A 19,562-nucleotide genomic window follows, 5' to 3' on the forward strand; every position below is an offset into this window, starting at 1 on the left:
ATTTTAATTGCATATACATCAGTTATCTGCAAACGTATCCAGGAACTAATCTTAGAATCATATGCACATACTCATCTATTGCTTCCTGAAATAACTGATGTTTTCTCATGTGCATTGAATCACAGTCAAGGTAACAGTCATAGGCCTGAAGAAGCATATGTTACTTATGAAAAAAAAATGCATGGGCGAGAGAGGAGATAAAGATGGCCAAGTAGATTGATTTGTGCGGAACTTCCTATGCTTCAATTTGTGGCCATCGGGAGATGTCCTATTGCCATGCACCGCTGAAAAGAGTCCAGCCTCCTCCCCTTGCCTGCCACACCTTAGATGTTTATAGACACTGATCAGATTCCCTCTGAGTCTTCTTTTCTCAAGGCTGAACAGACCCAGGTTGCTCAGCCTTTCCTCATACAAGAGGCACTCCAGGCCTTTTATCATCTTCATGGCCCTCTGCTGGAGCCTTTCCAGGAGATCCCTGTCTTTTTTGTATCAGGAACCCAGAACTGGATGTAATACTGCAGGTGAGGCCTTTCCAAAGCAGAGGGCAAGGATCATCTCCCTTGACCTGCTGGCCGTGCTCTTTTAATGCACCCCAGGATGCCATTGGCCTTCTTGGCCACCAGGGCACACTGCTGGCTCTTGGCCAACCTGTATAAAGCCACCAAAATGGAGGCTTTTATCCACAGGCTATATGTGCAAACCTGGAAAGAGACTTTGAGGGATCATTAAGTCTGTCTCTACCATCAGGTCAATTACACTTGGACTATTCTTGACAGACAGCCATCTAACTTGTTTTTTAATGGCTGCAAGTAATAGAGGCATCACAGCTTCTTCCAGATCTCTAATTCTGTGTTTAATTCTCCTAGTAAATAGATTTTTCTACTAACTTTCACCTCCATGCTCCATTTAAGCCTATTGCCTCTTGTCCTATGAAAATCTGCCCGATAATTTTTATTTATTTACATGAATCTTTATCATGTTTGTTCTGATGACAACAAATCAGTCACTTAAGGCTATTCAACAACAATTTATTCAATATTTTGAGATCTCAACACTCCCTGAGCAAAGAGGCTTTAAAATGTCACTGCCCCCCCCGTAAAAATTATCTGCTGTGGCAAGTACTCCATATTCAGTGATGGGCACTGCCAGCCCTAAAATGATGGTAACCAAAAGGAACGGAAGTTCTCCACTAGTTTGGTCAGTGAGAGATGTTCTGGAAGAACCTGCTGAAAACAAGAGCCCTAAATCTTTTCACTGTTCTTTGCTTAGAAGTACACACACACACATACATACACACACACACACACACGTGTATATACATCAAGCCAGCAAGTTCTCTGAGCAAAGCACCTCTGCATTGCTTTTTCTATTCAAAACTCAGACACTTCTGCCAATTAGACCTTCTGAATTTTTTTTTTTTTTTTGTATGAACGTGCCTAGAAACTAATTAAATCATGGATCCAGTGTGCCGTGGACATTTACAACTGTACAGTTCTGCTTGTTACAAAATGTGCATGATCTAAGAGTGTAAGAAAGGGACAGAGCATAAAAATCATAGTGAGCTTGCTTGCCAATATCAACAGAATATCTCAAAGAAAACTAAATGCATCCTATTATCTGGAAAACTAAAGCTGTCTGATGCGTAGGAAGGAGAGTATCTGCAAATCTACTGTCTCCCCTAACCCCTACTACCTCCAAAACAAAACAAAACAATAACACACACACAATTATCTCTGTGTTTGTCACATTATTAATTCTCTGTGATTAGCTTTTCCTGTATTAAACAATCCTTCTCTACCACCAAGATTAGGCTGTTGAACACATACAATTAAGGCTCCACAAGAGATAGGCTGTTTCCATTTCCTGGGCAGAGTGAAATCTCCTGACTTTAGGATGGGAGCAGCAGACACAGAATCCATCCCATCTGAGGGATCTCCTACCCTTGCACAACTCCCACATCCTCCTCAGAAAGCACTGCTTGAAACATAACTTACGCTAAGCAGATCACACCTGGAAAATGTATAAAATGTTATTAATTTAAAACAAAACAACTTGTATAATTCGATTGTAATGTATTTTGTTTCTTCAATCCTCTGAATACAGTTTTAACTTACCACAAGTCTAGAGATGACTTTACAGTTTGCATATGTGAACCAAGAGGGCTGCCCTGACACCTGGGACTCCTTCCCCTCTTCCTTTTCTTACCACCCCCTCAAAACTGCCCCATGAATACAGGAAGAGAGATCACCAGCTGCCTGCTGAAGAAAACAGCCCCTGAATAGTATGCATCATTCAGATGATTTGGATGATTCAGTGTTTCCACATGAACTTTGCTGAAGATGCACACAAATGGTGCTTTGTGCGTTTCTGAATTGAAAGCATAATTAATAGTCCAAGTACATAGCAAAACAACTTCTATTTGAAGAATAACTTTCCATCTAAAATGCAGCACTGTATCTGTTACCTTACAATAGAGTGCCAGTTCTCTAACCTATTAACAGCTAGATTCACCTGTGTTTACATACTCTGGCATCTCCAGCCTTTATATACCTATTTAAAAAATGGTTCTCAGAAGTTGCAGTGAACAGGGCAATGACAAGAGGATCTAGTGGCAAGCTCATCATTTTGAAAGCCACCTGATGTGATGTGCAGTGGTTTTAGACTGGGAGGGCTGGGAAGGAACAGAAAAGTCAGATGTTGCTTTCTCAGATACCACAACACAGTACGCAGCTGCTGGTTCCTAAGCATTTCACAGAGTTAACTGCAGCTATATTTTGAAAGTTCAAGATGCTCTCACTGTCTAGTAACTCGTAGGAGAATGCCATTAAAAATTTCCAGATATAGGCTCAGAGCAAATGAACGCACAAAAGCAAAATGAACTTTTACTTAGTATAGTGCTCAAAGATACAGTGCCTGTTTTTACTTCTCTAATTTCCCTTTCTCATTTATTCAGAAGTCCACTCAACTCCTCTTAATCAACAAGATCCTATTTTTTATTTCACCCCTGTAGCCATAAATCAATGGCTCTATTAAACCAAACAGATCAGATTTGACACAAAAAAATAAAAATTAGAAAAAAAAAAGAATCAGATCTTGTGATGACTGGGAAAGAATCTCCTACCAGTTCTGCCCTGTTAACTTTCCAGAAGAAGTGCTTTTTTGTCCTAGAGAACAAAAGCAGCATGAGCATATAGAACACAGTACTGCCTTCCACAACATAGAACCAGCCCAAGGTGCTCTCCAGGGGACATGTAGTTAGTTGTTGCCTCAGTGCACATGCAGCACCCATGCCACCACAGGTCACTGTGCTTCAGCAAAGGGAGAAGGTGGCAAGGGATTGAAGGCTGCAAGGTAGGTAGTAATAACAGAATGCCACCAGAGAACCTTGCGTATCTTTTTCCACCAATGGTCTGTGACCCATACTTTTTATTTTCCTCATAACTGAATTCTGCTTCATCTTAAGATGCAGACATTATACATATGCAACCTGAAGAGCTTGCATCAAACTTGTTAGGCTGGTGCAACTTGCATCTTGCAGCTCCTGCCCTGAACCAAGATTGTCAGTCTCATCCACCCTTGCCAAAACATCTCCCATCTCAGCCAGCTACTCAAGCAGCAAGCGCTGTGTGAGACCAGTGTCCCAAAATCTACTGAAATTTGAAAAAGTGCCAAATATTTCCCTGGAAACAGTGAAATCCACATTTGCAGGAGTGAACTCGGGGAGATTTTACGTCAGCCAGAAGAGCTAGGTCAGGATTTCTGAAATTCTGATGGTGGTTTTTTTGTTCCCTGCCATTTCTTGGAGTATTTTTCATGGCGGCTTCCCACCATACTCCCTCCTTTGGTCAACTCACTGGGGAAATGAATCATGATACTGAAATTTGAGACTCTCCCACATCCTACTAGAGGAGTCCCCCCCACATAGACCATATTCATTGTGAGCACAACTGCAAACTTTAATCAGAAGCAATTCGAGCACTTATCCTGTGGCCAGGGTTCACTCACATGAGTACCCTCTGGCGTTTGTGCCTCGCCTTGCAACATCTTGCTGCTCATCCAACCCCAGCTTCCCTGTCTCCTTTCCTTCAACAAAGGCCTTTCTGCCTAATATTAGTTGAATTAAGTCCCCTCTGTACTAAGAGTAGAAACCATACGTTGCCAAATCTTTGTTTTTTTAAATAGTGTCTCCCTCACATTGCCTGTGTTAATGCTATGATATAGAAGATCTTCCAAACTGCTTTCACTCTTCCACAGTTCATGTCTCTTTACCATGTTGGCCTTTAACTCTGGTTTTCAGTCTCCCAAACTCATTTGCTGTTGAAATATACTCAAACTCTTTCTGACCTGCAGTTTGGTGGGACCACAGTCACATCACCAAGGATCATATTGTCACCACAGGACACCAGGTGTATAACCTAGCCCATCACTCCCACTTATTTCCTCCCTTAATGGTATGCAGGGGGTTTTGCTTCCAGCTCACAGAACGGCATTAATGGAGAAGGAAGGAAATCCCCTACCTGACCACCTACTCATAGAAAATGCTCCTAGCGAAAAATCAAACCCATTCCTGAACAAAAAGAGCAGCTCCTGCATGACAGAAGTGCACCACTGAGATCACCACTGCTTCTTCAAGGGTTAATAATACCCAGCCGTGTTTTCGCAGCATCCCAAGCGAGCATTCCCCTCTGGGAAATAATTAGATGGGCTTGATCCTAGATGTTTGTACCTCCTGCTTCTTCTGCAACCAAAAACTTTCTAGACCTGTATTTTGGGAGCTGAGCCAAGTCCGTTCTCAGCTCCTGGGAGGGAGGAGAGAGAGTCTGCTGCCGCAGTTGGTAGGCTGCTCCTGCTCACCACTTCTTCTCTCCATGCTGCCAAGGAAATCAATAGGCAGCAGGAGGGGAACAGGCTGGAAAAGGGAGGGGACCTGTGCAGCAGGTCCCCACCCATCTTCCCAACACGACTCGCAAATCCAGGGTTACAAAACTCAAGAACTAGGAGAAAAAGCAGACCTTATTTGCTCTCCAGTGATAAAAGGCCGGTTTGTTTATAGTTTGAGGGCCAGCTACTGTTAGGGGTGGTGTACACAGCTTCAAAGCAGAGTCTAAGCTGGCAGCTGAGTAAGCAGAGAAGAATTCTTAGATGAACCAAGAGCTTGGAAATACTGCCTTGCAGGCAGCGCTATTTTTACCAGAGAGCTCAGACAATGAAACAAACTAGATCATGTTATAAATATTAAAAGCTTTATAGCTGTTTGTGTGATAAATTCCTGTAAAGTCCCTTGGCCTTAATTTAAGGAAGAGAAGGGTAGACAGGAAGATGGAAGGGAAATAATAAATTTTGGAGATCAGTTATTTTTCCTATATACTCGGTTATACCAACTCCCACAAAAAAATAAAATCAAAAAATAAAGAAAGAAAGAACAAGAAAAACCACACTGAAGACATATACAAAATATTTTTACATTTCCACATCTGCAATGGGTCATTCAGTCAGCTTGGGGGAGATCATCTCAGCAACAACCACCTTATGTGTAAGCCCCTGTTCACGTTTTGTAGAGAGACATTTAAGGCCCCCTCAGTTGCCCTACAAGAACCTACAACATCTGAGCTACTGATCTTGCAATAAAACAGCCACTGAAGACGCAGATGCTAAAGTTCTGTTGATCATTTCAGAGGGGTGAAAATCCTGTTTCATTACTATTTAGTATTGTTCGTAAGGTTATTATCCATCACATAGAAGAAGGGGTTTCTTTTCAGTTGCTGTTTTTACCCACTTACAGATAAAGCTTTATGGTCTGTTTGTGACCACATACTCCTATTAACTTTAACTGAAAACAAGTGAAGACTTCTTTAGAAATATTTGCACTGGAAGCAGCTAGTGGCAGAAGGAAGAGGGAAATAAGTAGCATGTAGCCACTTGGAAAAGCCATTAAACACACGTATCAGTTAAGGCATTTTCTATGGCTTTTAGTAATTATTTTCCAAACCAAAAAGTCTCTAAGCAAAGGTCACAAGGCTTTGCCAGAGGAGCTTCAAAGACTCGGGGACAAGTAGCAAACGTAGACCACTGCTGCAGCTCCTCTGCAGTCTGGACCCAGCAGCTCCCACACTGACCCATCCATCCTGAGAGACAGTTCACTTGCTGCAAGAAAAATAACAAGCAACTAAGTCACCTTGCTTACAGTGGCACTGTACAGTGGAGATGGTTACCTCTGATTCCTTGGCTGTGGCCTACCTGCCAAACTGCCACAGTGCCTGCCATCCTCACCAGAGGCCAAAGAATGAGCGTGAACTGTAGTCACAAATTGAACCAGGGATTTTCCCTGAAAATCAGCTCTGTACCTCATTTGTTCTGTGGTTAATTCTTCCATCTCCATACCCAGTTTAACAAAACATGTAAGCACCAAAAGATATCTTTGCCCTCTCCCAAAAATGTGCAAAAGATTAATTCCGCTTAAGGGGGAAAGCTGGTGGCTTACATTATCCTACGTAACAACTGAGGTGGCCACACAAGGAGGCTTAAAAGTAAACGTTTACATCCATCCCATGTATTTCTAAAACAAACACATCTCTCCCACCAGCAGGAACTGGAGGACACCCAAAGGTCTGGATTTTCCCCCTCAAGGAGTATTTAATTCTCATTTTTCTTCCTATTGGCAAAATAAATCCAACAGCCAACCTCTGCTTGTTTCATATTTCACACGTATAATCAAAAAAAAAAATCACAACTTCTTAAAATTACACTGACCCAACAATATGATTTTCAAATCTGACCTACTGCTTCTGGACCAAGTCCAGTGAAATCCAACCTAGCTAATCTTTTGGACCGCTGCATGAGGCCCAGCAGGAGATGATACAATGCTGCTGGCAGTTACCAACTACCACAAAAAGCAGCAAAACTGCTGGCTGCATACACAAGAGACCCAGTTCATACTGTGCAGGTATAGGATAGACAGGGCTTACTATTTTAAACTAATACTGCAGCAACATAGGCAGCAGAATTTGGGAAAATATGTAGACAGTGGCTCTTGACTGCTTATGTCATGCATCTAACAGTTCAAGTGCCACGTGTGGAGCTATATATATATATATATATATATAGCTCCACACTGAGTGACTGCCCTTGTTTCATACTCCAACACCACACAAATGTAGCAGCAGAAACAAACGGGCACAGAATAAACTTGTGTGGGCTGTCTTATCCATAGAGCCACTGCTATGCTGCTGACAGAGTGTTTGACAAGGACACTCATCCACACATTCAATTTAGCCGTGCTCCTCTCTCTTCCTTCTCTGAACTGAGCCTTTTTGGACTGCTCTTTCTGCATTTTAGTTTAAGGCTTTAAGAGCCCCTGACCTTTAAAAAACTTTATGGCTTGTGATACAACACAAGCATCAGTATGTGACAGCCCAAATCCGAAAAGCAGGTGCTCCACACACACAGCATGTGCAAAGGAACATTTAAACTAAAGAGAAGAAGCCACATGATCTTCTCAGTTCTACAGCTCAACAAAATCAGTTTACTTCAAAGGACCCATGAGGCATAAGCCTTTCTAATTCATGCTACAAGATGTAGCATCAAGATCCTAGTTACAGCCTGATGAAAAGGTTTAAGTTGGTCTATTTAGGATGTGGCTACATGTACAGAGCAGTTTGTGAAGACCACCTGTAATAAAACAGGAAATTGCATTTGTACACAAATAGTTTTCATACACAGAAAATTCTTTACCCTCTCCAACTCTGAAGGAAGTCAACTTCACCATCTGTTTCCTGGCTTGGAAAAGTTTAGATTTTTTTCTTCTTCTTTCAGCTCAATGAACACTCAGCTTATACAGATTGTCTTTAAAACCACCTGCTTAGGAGAAGGAAAACACAATCCATTCACTGATTAGTATAAACTCAATACTCTTTCCACCTCTACTGGTCATCCAGAATCCATACACAGGTTAATTTCACTATCCTTAGTAGTAGAGGATAGCTTTAAGAATTGCCCTGAATTCTCCACAAGCCATTAGTATTAATTTTTATATCTGATTTCCTCTTGCACATTACTACGAGAAAATATTATTCTAGATAATGTTTATATATGGGAACACCCAGGATATTGGCTTGCAAATACTCTGCAGGCTAAAATTGAAGTCCACCCAATATTTTTGAAGTATACATTCCTGAAACACTATATCACTATACACATTGCAAAAATACCAAATATTTTCATTTCTGTGGTGTTTTTATATATACACACACACTTATATATATATATATATATATATATATCCATATCCCCAATGAATCATGTAATTCTGCCACCACACCAGAGCACTCAGAGCAGAATACTGTGTGTAGTACTGCACTAAATATATATCTGACTACACATGTTGCACTCACTAGGAAAGTGAACCTAGGCATAGCTTTTATTATCACACATACACATACTTATCTTCATTACAAAGAGACAAGCCAAGTTTCTGCATAACAACAGTTTTTAACTTGTTACATACCTTTTTTCTGAAATTAAGCTAGCAATTACTCCTCACTGTGTCTTTTTTTTCTTCTCCAAAACTACAGAGCACCCTCTATATTCATCACACAGAGTACAGACTTAAGTGATCACAATCTTACAAGTTTAATTTCTTGGGCCAAGAGTCTTTTGGAGTTAAGACTTTTCAGATGTTTCATCTCACTTTTCAATTAATATGGTTCTAAGTGGTGAGTAGGGAAAGTTATTACATAAGTACAGAACAGATTTCACCATTTCTAGATGAGATTAAAGTGCAGAAGGAGTTATTTGCAAAAGTTGAGTTTTTAACAGTTCTCTATATACCAGATCTTCTAACAGGAGCCATTACTGCAAAGAAAAAAAACAATCCCATTCAGGAATATTACAACACTCATTGCTACAAGTCTTGATTGCATTTTAAACCATTCTCCCAAACTAACAGAAGCATTTCTCCAAAATGATAATGATAGTACTGAACAATCTGTGCCACATTGCTATTTGCTAAACATCAGTTTCTTAATATTTCGCATTATGCACAAAGATAGAGAAGATTAGGTGTTTTAATCTTTATTCTTTACTACGGAAAACAGGTCACATAGGAAAACAAACCATTTCAATTAGAGTACTTATAATAGAGAAGTAAAGCTTGCTCTTAAACACATGCTTTCTACTGTTCCTTCCATTTCACGCTGGTCTTCCTACACTGATACTCATCTTTTCCCTTGCATATACTAGTAAGAATAGAGTCTGCTCCCGTAAGTCTTTCAGCTGCATTTATTCTTCCACCCCCACCCACATGCTTTCAAACCCAGGGAGATGGCCACATTTTAAGTCACTCTGTTGGACTGTCTCTTCCCATAAGTGAAGTAGTTGTATTAAAACTTTACAAGAGATGGATGAAGGAGAGAGTCAGGAGGTATGAAGGGCACACACACATCCAACATCTACAATTCATACCATAACTCAAAATAGCTTATTATTACTGAGAATATATATTTGAGCTTTTACATTAGATTATCCAAGAGGAAAAATACCTCTCTTCCAAAGCCAAAAAAAATGCCATCTTCCCAGAGAAAGACTCCTACATATCATATACTACATAAAAGGGTTTGCAGCATACAGTGAGCACTAAGCAATACTTGCATACAAAAATATCAAGATGACATGGTAACTTAGTAGAGCACAGAGTAAAATTCACAGTAGCAAGGATGTAGCTTTTGCAATAAAAGCTTGTCTATGGGTTTCTGCTACATTTATTCCGTGTACATACACTCCAGTAGCCAAAGGCCCATCAATAGTGATGCATAAAACTCAAGAGGAGAGGAAAACAAACATACAAAGAAGTCCACCAGCATTATTTGCTTTTTTAATTGGAAAACATACATGACTTAAGTGAGAACTACTTCACGATTCTCAGTAATCTAGGCTAACTTGCAGTGGAAACAACAATAAAACTTCTAGTAATTTCTAGAAAGGTGTCCATTTCCCATGTTCACAAGAGTCAGACAACTCTTGCTGTAGACAGTCAGGTCTTGGATACCCTTGATGACTAACAAAAGGTCACATTCAGTACTTCAGCTCAGCATGATCAGAACACTGGAGCATGAAGAGGAGAATATATAGTTAAGTTTTTCTTTTTTTGTTTGTCGACATTTTTTAAGCTTGTATTTAGGCAACAAAATATTTTGAAAAGTGTCATTGCCTAAGTGCTTATGAATTCCTCCATTTCTCATAGATGAGCTGATTTAATGCTATTTGTTGAATTAGATCAAGTTCCTTCCGCTGCTCTTAGATCAAACTGCAAGATAACCTAACTGAACAAAGGAATGAAACTTGAGTTTTTCAGTGTTTTGAAAACATGCTGAGGAGGATCCTAAGATACCAAGTACTTCTATGGTTTCTTCCATATCAACATTCATGAATGTGTACACCAAGTTGCATCCTTCCCCAGTCAGGCATGTTATTTGAACTGGATTAGTATTGCTTATTTCAAACTGTTCAGTCAGTTTGGGGCTGGACAATATAGTGCCTCAAACATGGAAGTTTGAGCCCTCTTTTCAGGGCAGGACCAAAACTGCACTGCAATTGTGATTGTCTATGTCCCTACTACAGATGCCATGTCAGAGGTGCGCAAGTCTACCATACTATAATCTTCTAGAATCAAAGAGGTCCAAACCAGCCCTCACTTAAATCACCAGTGAGAAACAATCAAATGTAATTAATTCAGAACTGAATTTAACACCATGTCTCTGCAGGGCTGTAGCACAACTTCAAGAACATGTTGCAGAACAAAGGCTATATCTTCATAGCCAGAATTATGGTATGTTTTTAATACTCATGTTATCAGGTACATTTCCTGCCTCAGTCCAAAGTGCAAACTACTGTTTAAACTCCCTCTTCCCCCACCAATTATTAATTACAAATTTGACCTCTTTTCTTTAGTAAGACCAAAGGAGGAAAAGCTGTTGGCAATATAACATCTATGAAAATAAAATTAGTGGAGAATACCAAAGACTTTCCTTTTTCTTTCATTTGTCTAATTCATGCACAGTACCGCAGACAGGAAGGTACAAACTCTGTTTGAGTAAAAAATATATACAACTATATTTAACATTTAAATTAAACACAATTGTTTGCATACGAACAATCTTATGTACATTCAATTTTAAACAATACCTCTTTAATATCCTCTTCTTTTGTTAAACAAGTTTTATTTTTCTCCCAAAATACCCAATACTACTTTAAAATTCTGGAGTGGGAAAATATTGAGCTATAATTAAAATAGCAAGATATCTTACAATTGTAATGTATCATAGCACATACTTTTCATAAAAACTAACACATCTTTCAAAAACTGAACCACCGTAAAATTCTCCTAAGTCCAACAGGACTGCCTTTCAAAGATTACTTTGGTTAACAGCAAATCATTCTTAAACATTTAAGGAAAAAAATATATATTTTTACCACCTCAACAGATGCATCTCCATGGCATATTGTAACAATCCATACATCTTTAGGGATGAGCACTTCAGCTGTTCTGTGCACTTAATTTTGCTGTGTTACATAACAGTAGAAGAATAGCATAGAATATAAAGCAGGTTGGACAGATTTACAGTTAGACTAGCCCAACTTGCAAATGTCTCTAGATAAGAGACCCCTCTTCCTAAGACTTCCCTCAGATCTTGGATATTAGAATAGCAATGCCACTACTTCATCCTCACAGGCTTATCATGCAATAAGATCTTGCAACATATTGCTAAGTTGTACCAAACCGCTCTTTGCCTCCTTGCCTTTCCTGGTCAGGAAAGTAACACAACTTTCACTGAGCCTTGCCTATTATGACATCCAGCCAGTCACATCAGCCTCTGAGCATTCAGACAAATAAAGTGCCACTGGACTTCACTGTAATACAAAGGTTTCCTCTGAATAGCAATGCAGATTTCAGGTCATGTGTGGTCACTATATCACCAAAATTTTACTCATTTCCCAGGGAACAAACACCTAACCTTTGGCCATTAAGAAGAACTTCATCTTTCTTTCCTCCGTGCACACAACCCTCTGATGCATCAAAAATCACAAACAAAAAGTCAAGAATAAGATTCTCCAGGAAAAGAACACTGCATTAGTCGCTATGCATCAGTTAAGCTGAAAAGCAGAGAAGTCTGACTGATGAACCAAGGCACTTGGGTAACCATCCTGTGATCAATAGTCAATGAGTCAACAATTTAAGCCTTGTTATCCAACTGACCAGTAGCGAGGGCTCTGCAGAGGAAGATTTTGTGGATGATGTAACAGAGGACTTTTTAGCACCTTCCTCTTGAAAAGGAATTGTTGCACTGTTGTGGAGGTCTGTATTCATAAAACACCTGCTGCCTCGAATATAATCCATTCCCCTTACTAACTGCTTCTCAGACATGGGCCTTGAAAACGGGTGTTGTGTGGAGGGACTTTCTTCAATGATTGGGGGTATCCTTTCATTACTGAAGTACCTGCAGAGGACATCTTCACCTGTGGGAACCGAAGGAAGAAAAGTAATTATTGCTGGTTTCAAAACAACTATTATTCCATTCCTATTTTTTATTTTTATAATGGTCCTTAGAAACACTAACAGCACTTCCCAGATTCTGGTTGCCTTTAATAACACACCTGGACACAAACAGCTGTCAATAAATGACACTTAAAGCATCTTTTTTTTTTTTTAAAGCATTTAGCACATTGACTACACTGACTAACATTGACTGTTAAATCCCAAATTCCCTCATTCACACACCATAAGAGCCAACGTAGACCACCTTCGTGTGAACCATAAGCCAGACCTAGAAAATCTCCTTGTGATACTTCATTCAAGGTGCTATAGGCCAGGGTTGAATCCATCTTTATATGCACACAACTATCTTAAAAGCTACAAACATTACTTTGAATAACAGAAATTAATCTTGCAGATAAAAATGTAAGCACTTACTTGATTTTGATTATTGATTTGTGATGCTTGCCTCTTTAAAAAAAAAAATAAAAAAATAAAAAAAACCTCTTTCCTAGATTCCTGAGCATCACTGCTGCTAGAGACACCTAGGTTCATTCTGTGTGTTAACAACTAGCAAGTTAAAAAAAAAAAAAAAAGGTAAAAAAGGGAAAAAAAAAAAAAAGCACCACAAAATAACAGCCCTGGAATGTGGTGATCATCCTGAGAGACTACCTACTTAGTGTGTTTCCAATATCCTTTCATGTTCATGCTTCTTCACTTCTATTTTTCCTGGAATTACACATTCGTTTTTGTAATTGATTTCAAGAATAAACTGAAGTCGTCTCATTTATTTCCCATTATAACAGAATTTGTAGTATGTCAGACATAAAGGAATGAGTAGGAGGGAAGAGAAGGGCATTGCAGGAAACTAAAAAAAAGACATCTAATCTGACATCAGCTTTTGTGTCTCATACCCTCTGTGGCATCTTCAGAATGTTGTTTTCTAACAGCAGCAAATAGCAACTCCTAAAAGGCCCTACTCTTTACTTCTGAGAAAAAAAAAATTGCTTCTACAACAGCTTCCACAGTAAGCTAACCAAAAACTGATCAAAAAAGCAGTTTTTCATAAAATCAGTAAGCTCCTCCCTTTGCAGAAGAAAGGGAAAGGTGTGTAAGAGAAAAATAGTAAATCTGTGACGTAAGGAGACAAGTACATAGCTGCAGTAGTCATTCCCAGACTACTTTTCACATTCACGTAAATTTTAAGATCAAAAAACAAAGTTTGAGCCCCAGCATTGAACAAGCTCACAAATTTCACAACTACCATCTGGCATTCCTGTTAAAACAGTCATCTTGGATCAGTTCAATGCTATGCAAATGCTAATCCTTCAATCCTAATTTAGGCAGTTCACCCCAAGAAGATCCTAGAGAGAGATCTAGAAAGGAGATGAGACCTAAAATCTTGCCTTTTCTTCCTGGTGCTCGTGGCCTTGAGAAGGGTTCCGCAGCTCCTATCCAACTCCCATCAGCAGGCATTGATAAGGGACGAGGTTTTCCTGAAGGCAACAGAGTGAAAGTTGTAAGGAGTTACATTAAGTTTGGAGAACCCATGTTTAAATTTATACTTTTCACAGTTAAGAAAAGGGAGCAAGATACAGGAAAATAAGCAGATAAAATTGTAGAAATAAATATTTCAGGATACTTCAATCAGTGGAATACGAGGAAGCATTCTGCTGAGATTAAACAGCTAGCTACTTGTTTATTTACAGTGGCAATCAACATAATGATCACAAGTTATAACCACTATACACGTGGAAACGGACAGGAATGGCATAAGTGCCGAGTTGAATGACATTCCTTAGTGAAATTATTCTAGATGTAGAATTTCAATCTCATTCACACTTTGTGCTGACTGCCCTTAACATCCAGCTACTGAAGTGTTTATCAGAATATCAATAGTGAAAGAGTAATGAACTCACCATATGACTGTGTTTTTTCTCTCATCTTGGCTGGCAGTATATTTGCTTCCATATGATATCCAGGCAGCTGATCAGAATCAGCAATAGTAAACCTTCTCCTTCGACTTTCCTGATCCAGAAAAGAATTGGGAGATTCGGCACCCTTGGATCCAAGTAATGGATGACTGGGTTTGCTGCCTCCTCCATACAGAAAACTCCCCTTTTCATCTCTGAAAGAACAGTTTGCTTCAATTAGCAGCTTAAAAGGAATTTTACTCTGCAAGCATGAGTAGGTTTGAAAGATATTTTCTAAGCCCGCAGTCACGCCCCTGATAATGGGGACTGTGCTGCAAACATGCTGAAGAAAAAAAATAGGTCAAGTGATGAAAGACTTCATTAAACATATTCACCAAGAAGAGAAAGTTATCCTCTTCATGCAAAATTCACCTTTAACAAGCCAGTAATTTAACAGAGACATTTAGAGGTTCCTTTAGGTACTAGCCCTAGGAAGACTTTTGAGAATGAGACCTTTAGGCCTTAAGGGTATCAAAGTTCCCAATTCACTGCCTAGTCAGTAAACAGCTCTGGCAGAGGACTGCATCCACAGGTTTATCCAAATGGTAGTGGCAGTATAGAGTGTCTCCTTTGGAGGGACTATGCTTTCCTATAATGTAAAGAGGCCGATAACTGACACTGGACATTCACCTACTTCTTCACCCAGAAGTGGGACCCCCTTGAGAATTTCAGTAATAAATTCATAGCACATATAAGTGATCTTGAGCAATTTCTGCAGGACTCCCCTTCCTAGATCTTTCATTAGAAGCATCCATTTTCAGAACCAGTCCTGGTTAAAACTTTTTTAGAAGAAAAGGCACCCTCTAACTTAGGATTTTCCTCTTTTTTTTAATCTCCTTTTCTGTATACACTATAGTCTTGTTTGAAGCAACTAGCCAAGTCAGACAAAAAATATTCAGCTGATTCTCTAAGTATGTACACAGCCCAGTACTGACATTTTTTCCAATGCTAGATCTCAGTGAATAGGAGGAAGCTATTTATGGAGATTCGCAGACCAGAAAGTACACGTAAGTGTTACACCACCACCACCACATGTAAGCAGACAGCTCTCCTACAACACCACCATGTGGAGAATGCACCCTGGGGAGGACAAACAGTCACTGCTCTCTCCTTAGTGCCAGCACTAAGTATTGGATCAGAAAAGGTCCACAGTGGGAAAGGAGGAGAAGAGGATGATGGGGGCACAGGGCAAAAGTGACCACACAAATGTATTGCAATTTCAAAAGAGGAGCAAAACAAGTAGAGGTGAAGTTAAATAACCAAACACAGTGAGAGAACTGTCCTTTTCCCTCTTCCTAGCTGCCACAACTTCCTACACTTTACTTTACTTGAAGGTTGAAGTCAAGTAGCAGTCCCCATGAGCCACTATCTTTCCCTGCATCATCCAGGACAAGTTTCCCAGCTCATATTGCTACATCCTTCCCAGCCAACAGGATTCAGATCCAAAGGTGTTTGTAGCTAGATGTCATTGTGCGACTCTTTAGGAAAAATATAAGTAAACAAACTAAGCCCATGCACCTAATTCACCAACACATTTAAAATGCAATGATGCAACTCTGTGATTCTGTGATTTAAGAGACCAAAACAATCTAAATTGAGTTGTTAAATCTATATACTTGTTTTTCCACTAAGAGACTTTGTTCTTTTAATTAAGAATTGAGCGTGCATAAACATGAAACACAGGGAAAAAGCAAGTCAAGGTCAGTCCAACTTCAGACCCTCCGTTTACAGGCAACCTTCCCCTGCCCTCTACTGCCCTGAACACTACAGTAGTACAGACTCTGTCTCCAGATCAGGCCTTACATGACAGGAGACAAGTACTCCTCCCATACAAGTCTTGTAGCAAAAGGTCAGCCAAGTTTCTGTGCAGAATCTACGTGTACATAGAGTGTCAGGGCAGGTCAGGAAGCATTCCCCGCCTGGAAACCCTTTTGTCCAATGCTTTCTTAGGTCAGCTGGCAGGGTTCTGGCATTAGTCAATGAGGACTTAAGAACAAACAACAGTTAGCCATACCATAACCTTCCCCCTTTGTACACACAGATCTGCATTTTTATAGTTTACACCACAGGGGAAAAAATGAGGTGGAGTGAACTGACTCTCCCTTCCCTTCAGTGGGAACATTCCTGTGTTATATAATATGCAAGTTTAACAGTTTAGAACAAGTTCTTTTCAATCCTAACTATCTTAATAGTTACTAGACTTGCTAAACAGAGCAGTGGAAAAAGTGACAGAAAAATGGCTTCTTGGTATGCACAGTCAGATATAAACAAAAGTAAAAACATAACTCCACAACAAAACAAGGGACAACATCCATTTATGTTCTGGAAATAACTGATCTACAGAAGACACAACAGTCTTCCAACAATAAAAAAACTATAGTGATCCTGGTAGTTTATATAATCTTAGGTATTCAAGCAACTAAATGAAAGTATGTGATCCGCATTTTCATCAAACTAATTTTTACAGAGCTCTAACTGCAAACTAGTCCATCCCAGGCTGGATGTGGCTCTGGGCAGCCTGATCTAGTGGCTGGCAACCCTGTCCATGGCTGGGTGATCATTATGGTCCTTTTCAGCCCAGTGCATTCTATGATTCTATGATATGATTCAGTGAAACCAACTCAGAAACAAATATAATAAAGGAGGTTTTGTTTGGTACATTCAAGACATGTTTATTTACATACCGAGGAGAATATGGAACAGCTGGTGGAGGTGGTATGTACAGATCCAAAATGGCTGGCTTCTCCTTTTTCACTGAAGTGTCCATTGTGCTTTCTGGAGACTGGGTTGAAGTTGGTGGAGGACTGGTCTGAAACATTAGATAACTATCAGACATCTGTGCATTTATTATCCAAAAAATATATAATAAAACAATCAATAGTACCACTTCATATGGGTATAATTAATATGGTTTTTTTTGTTGTTGTTATTGATTTTAAAGCACAACTTCGTAGCATTTTCTTTTGCTCCTTGTTTTGGTTTGTATTGCAGTCCTACATAAATCCTACCACAAGTAGAATGCATTGCTTAGAGAGTATTTTGCTCCCTTCAGTTCTATTTCTCATGTAAATTCCATAGACAGAAAATGCAATAGACAAGACCTTTTATTTTTTGATCTATTAAAATAATGTAATTTGTTACATATACACATGATCTGTAGAACTTACAAAGACAGTACATACTACATTTATTTCATACAATCCAGTGCCTGCCTCATGGACACTGGCAAGAATACAATAAAGTTTACCAACAATTTCATCAAGTAATAAAGGAAAGGAAAAATACATTTGTTACTGCTCATCTAAGCAAGTTTAGCACTTGATCTTTGTGACTCATTTCAGTGTCCCCAGAGTCTTATCAGGATCTTGTCTCAGGAGAGCAAAGGCGCTCTCTTTCCCATTCCTACACCTGTTTTTTCCCCCCTCTTTTTTTTTTTTTTTTTTCTGGCTCTGGTTATATGACAGACATCATGCCACAAAAACAGAATACATGCATTAGAGAAAGGACAGTGGAGGGGGCTGAGAGAAGAGTCAAGCATACATCCTGTACCCAGACTGAAAGAAGCTGCATGCACTGGGACTTAAAATATCCACCGATATATCACAGGTTGTTAAGGTATCCTTACAGCTGTGGGGAGACGTGTCAGAACAGAAGTAGGAATGTGAATTATCTCTGGTTTTCTTTATTTCAGGTGATCAGTTTAGATTCAATTAGGATATTTTCTTCCAAAAGCATTAAGTCCTAAGCTTTCTTAACCATTCTGGGGAATGGCTAGGTTAAGAAAAGGTTATTAAAGAGCTATGAACATCACTTTTGCTGTCTGCTAATTACTGAACCAGCAAATTACCCAACAACTAAATGTTATCTAAAGAAGTAGTTTAAACAACTTTTTAAAAGAAAAAGCTCAGTCTTTCCCCGCTCTTCACCAGGCTAAGAAGAGGATGAGTACATGAGATAATCAAAGTTATTTCAACAACAACAAAAAAATTACAATGCTAAATAGAAGAAGCCTTTAATATTCTGTACTGATGAATTCCATACATATCAGAAGTTTCACCTCAGATAAGTACTTTCAATGGCATGCCGATTAAAAAGCTCAACACATCTAGACCCTTTGGGTATCAAGAAGGGCATTAACTGGCTAAGAACATTTTCCCTTTTATTTAGGAATCAGAAGATGACAATCATTTCACATAAACTACTTTAACCTACACTCAAACACGAGCAACTGGGAGCATTTCCAGTATTTTTCTCTTTCAAATTAAAAAGAAAATCAATTCACAGCCAGACATCACAGTCTATCAGAAGCCTATTACCTGCACCAAGGGTGGCTTCCAGCGCAGGTTCTTCAGTGGAGCAGGGGTGAAGTGAAAAGAGCCAGTTGGACGTTTCTTGAGAAGCAGCCTCACTCCAGCAGGATTCTCTCGCAATTTTGCCACAAGATTTTTTAGTTGCCACCCAACCTTTAAAAGAATAATGGCATCTTTAATTTGATACTACTTTTCAGAAAGTGAATAAATAAGCAATCCCCTTGTTAAGTCAAACACTGATTTTCAGTGAACCTAAAAAAAGATATGAAAAAGCCAAAATGAAGAAAAAAATTGCAAACTTTTTTTTTATAGGACAGTTATAGGAGAAAAAAAGTGTAAGAAAGTGTGCAAAGACTTTCCGTTACTTACCACAGTTTGTTGGTTAACCTGGATCACCTCATCACCAGCATGAATCTTCTGAGATCTATCAGCAGGAGACTACAAAGGAGAAAACAGGAGTTATGTGCTTCAGCAGGCTCTCTTGTCTCTCATAACAATTCTCAAAAGACTAAGTTAAAGGTTGTATATGCGATGCAGAACATCATGGAAAATTTCCACACAGATCACATTACATCCATCGATTTAGGATTTTATTTTTTTTTAATAGTAAGGGTACTAGAGGGTAAGGGAGAAAGCATAGTCTACATGTGCCACACAACAAACTGTACTTCATTCATAGAACTGTCTTTCCCATCCTTTTGTCTTCAGTTTGTACTGCAGTTCCAGACAGTATTATCTGAGCTGCAGGAGACA

The 19,562-nt window shown here is 39.3% G+C and overlaps 1 protein-coding gene across 6 annotated transcripts in view; it reads right to left on the reverse strand.

The window, feature by feature from the left end:
- Positions 1-8,398: 8,398 nt before the first annotated feature.
- The window catches only part of CNKSR3 (CNKSR family member 3), a 62,249-nt gene continuing 51,085 nt past the window's right edge, over positions 8,399-19,562 (reverse strand). For 5 of the 6 annotated variants that reach the window (XM_015284252.4, XM_015284250.4, XM_046939251.1 and 2 more), the window contains 6 exons: positions 19,179-19,247; positions 18,816-18,962; positions 17,184-17,308; positions 14,446-14,654; positions 13,921-14,022; positions 8,399-12,510 (listed from right to left, as the gene is read on the reverse strand). In XM_015284252.4, the coding sequence (XP_015139738.1) occupies positions 12,212-12,510; positions 13,921-14,022; positions 14,446-14,654; positions 17,184-17,308; positions 18,816-18,962; positions 19,179-19,247 (951 nt within the window). In that variant the 3' untranslated portion in view covers positions 8,399-12,211. The remainder of the gene's footprint in view (positions 12,511-13,920; positions 14,023-14,445; positions 14,655-17,183; positions 17,309-18,815; positions 18,963-19,178; positions 19,248-19,562) is intronic. The other variant, XM_419685.8, reaches the window with a different exon arrangement.

This window comes from Gallus gallus, chromosome 3 (genome assembly GCF_016699485.2).
Source record: "Gallus gallus isolate bGalGal1 chromosome 3, bGalGal1.mat.broiler.GRCg7b, whole genome shotgun sequence".
NCBI classification, from domain to species: Eukaryota; Metazoa; Chordata; class Aves; order Galliformes; family Phasianidae; genus Gallus; species Gallus gallus.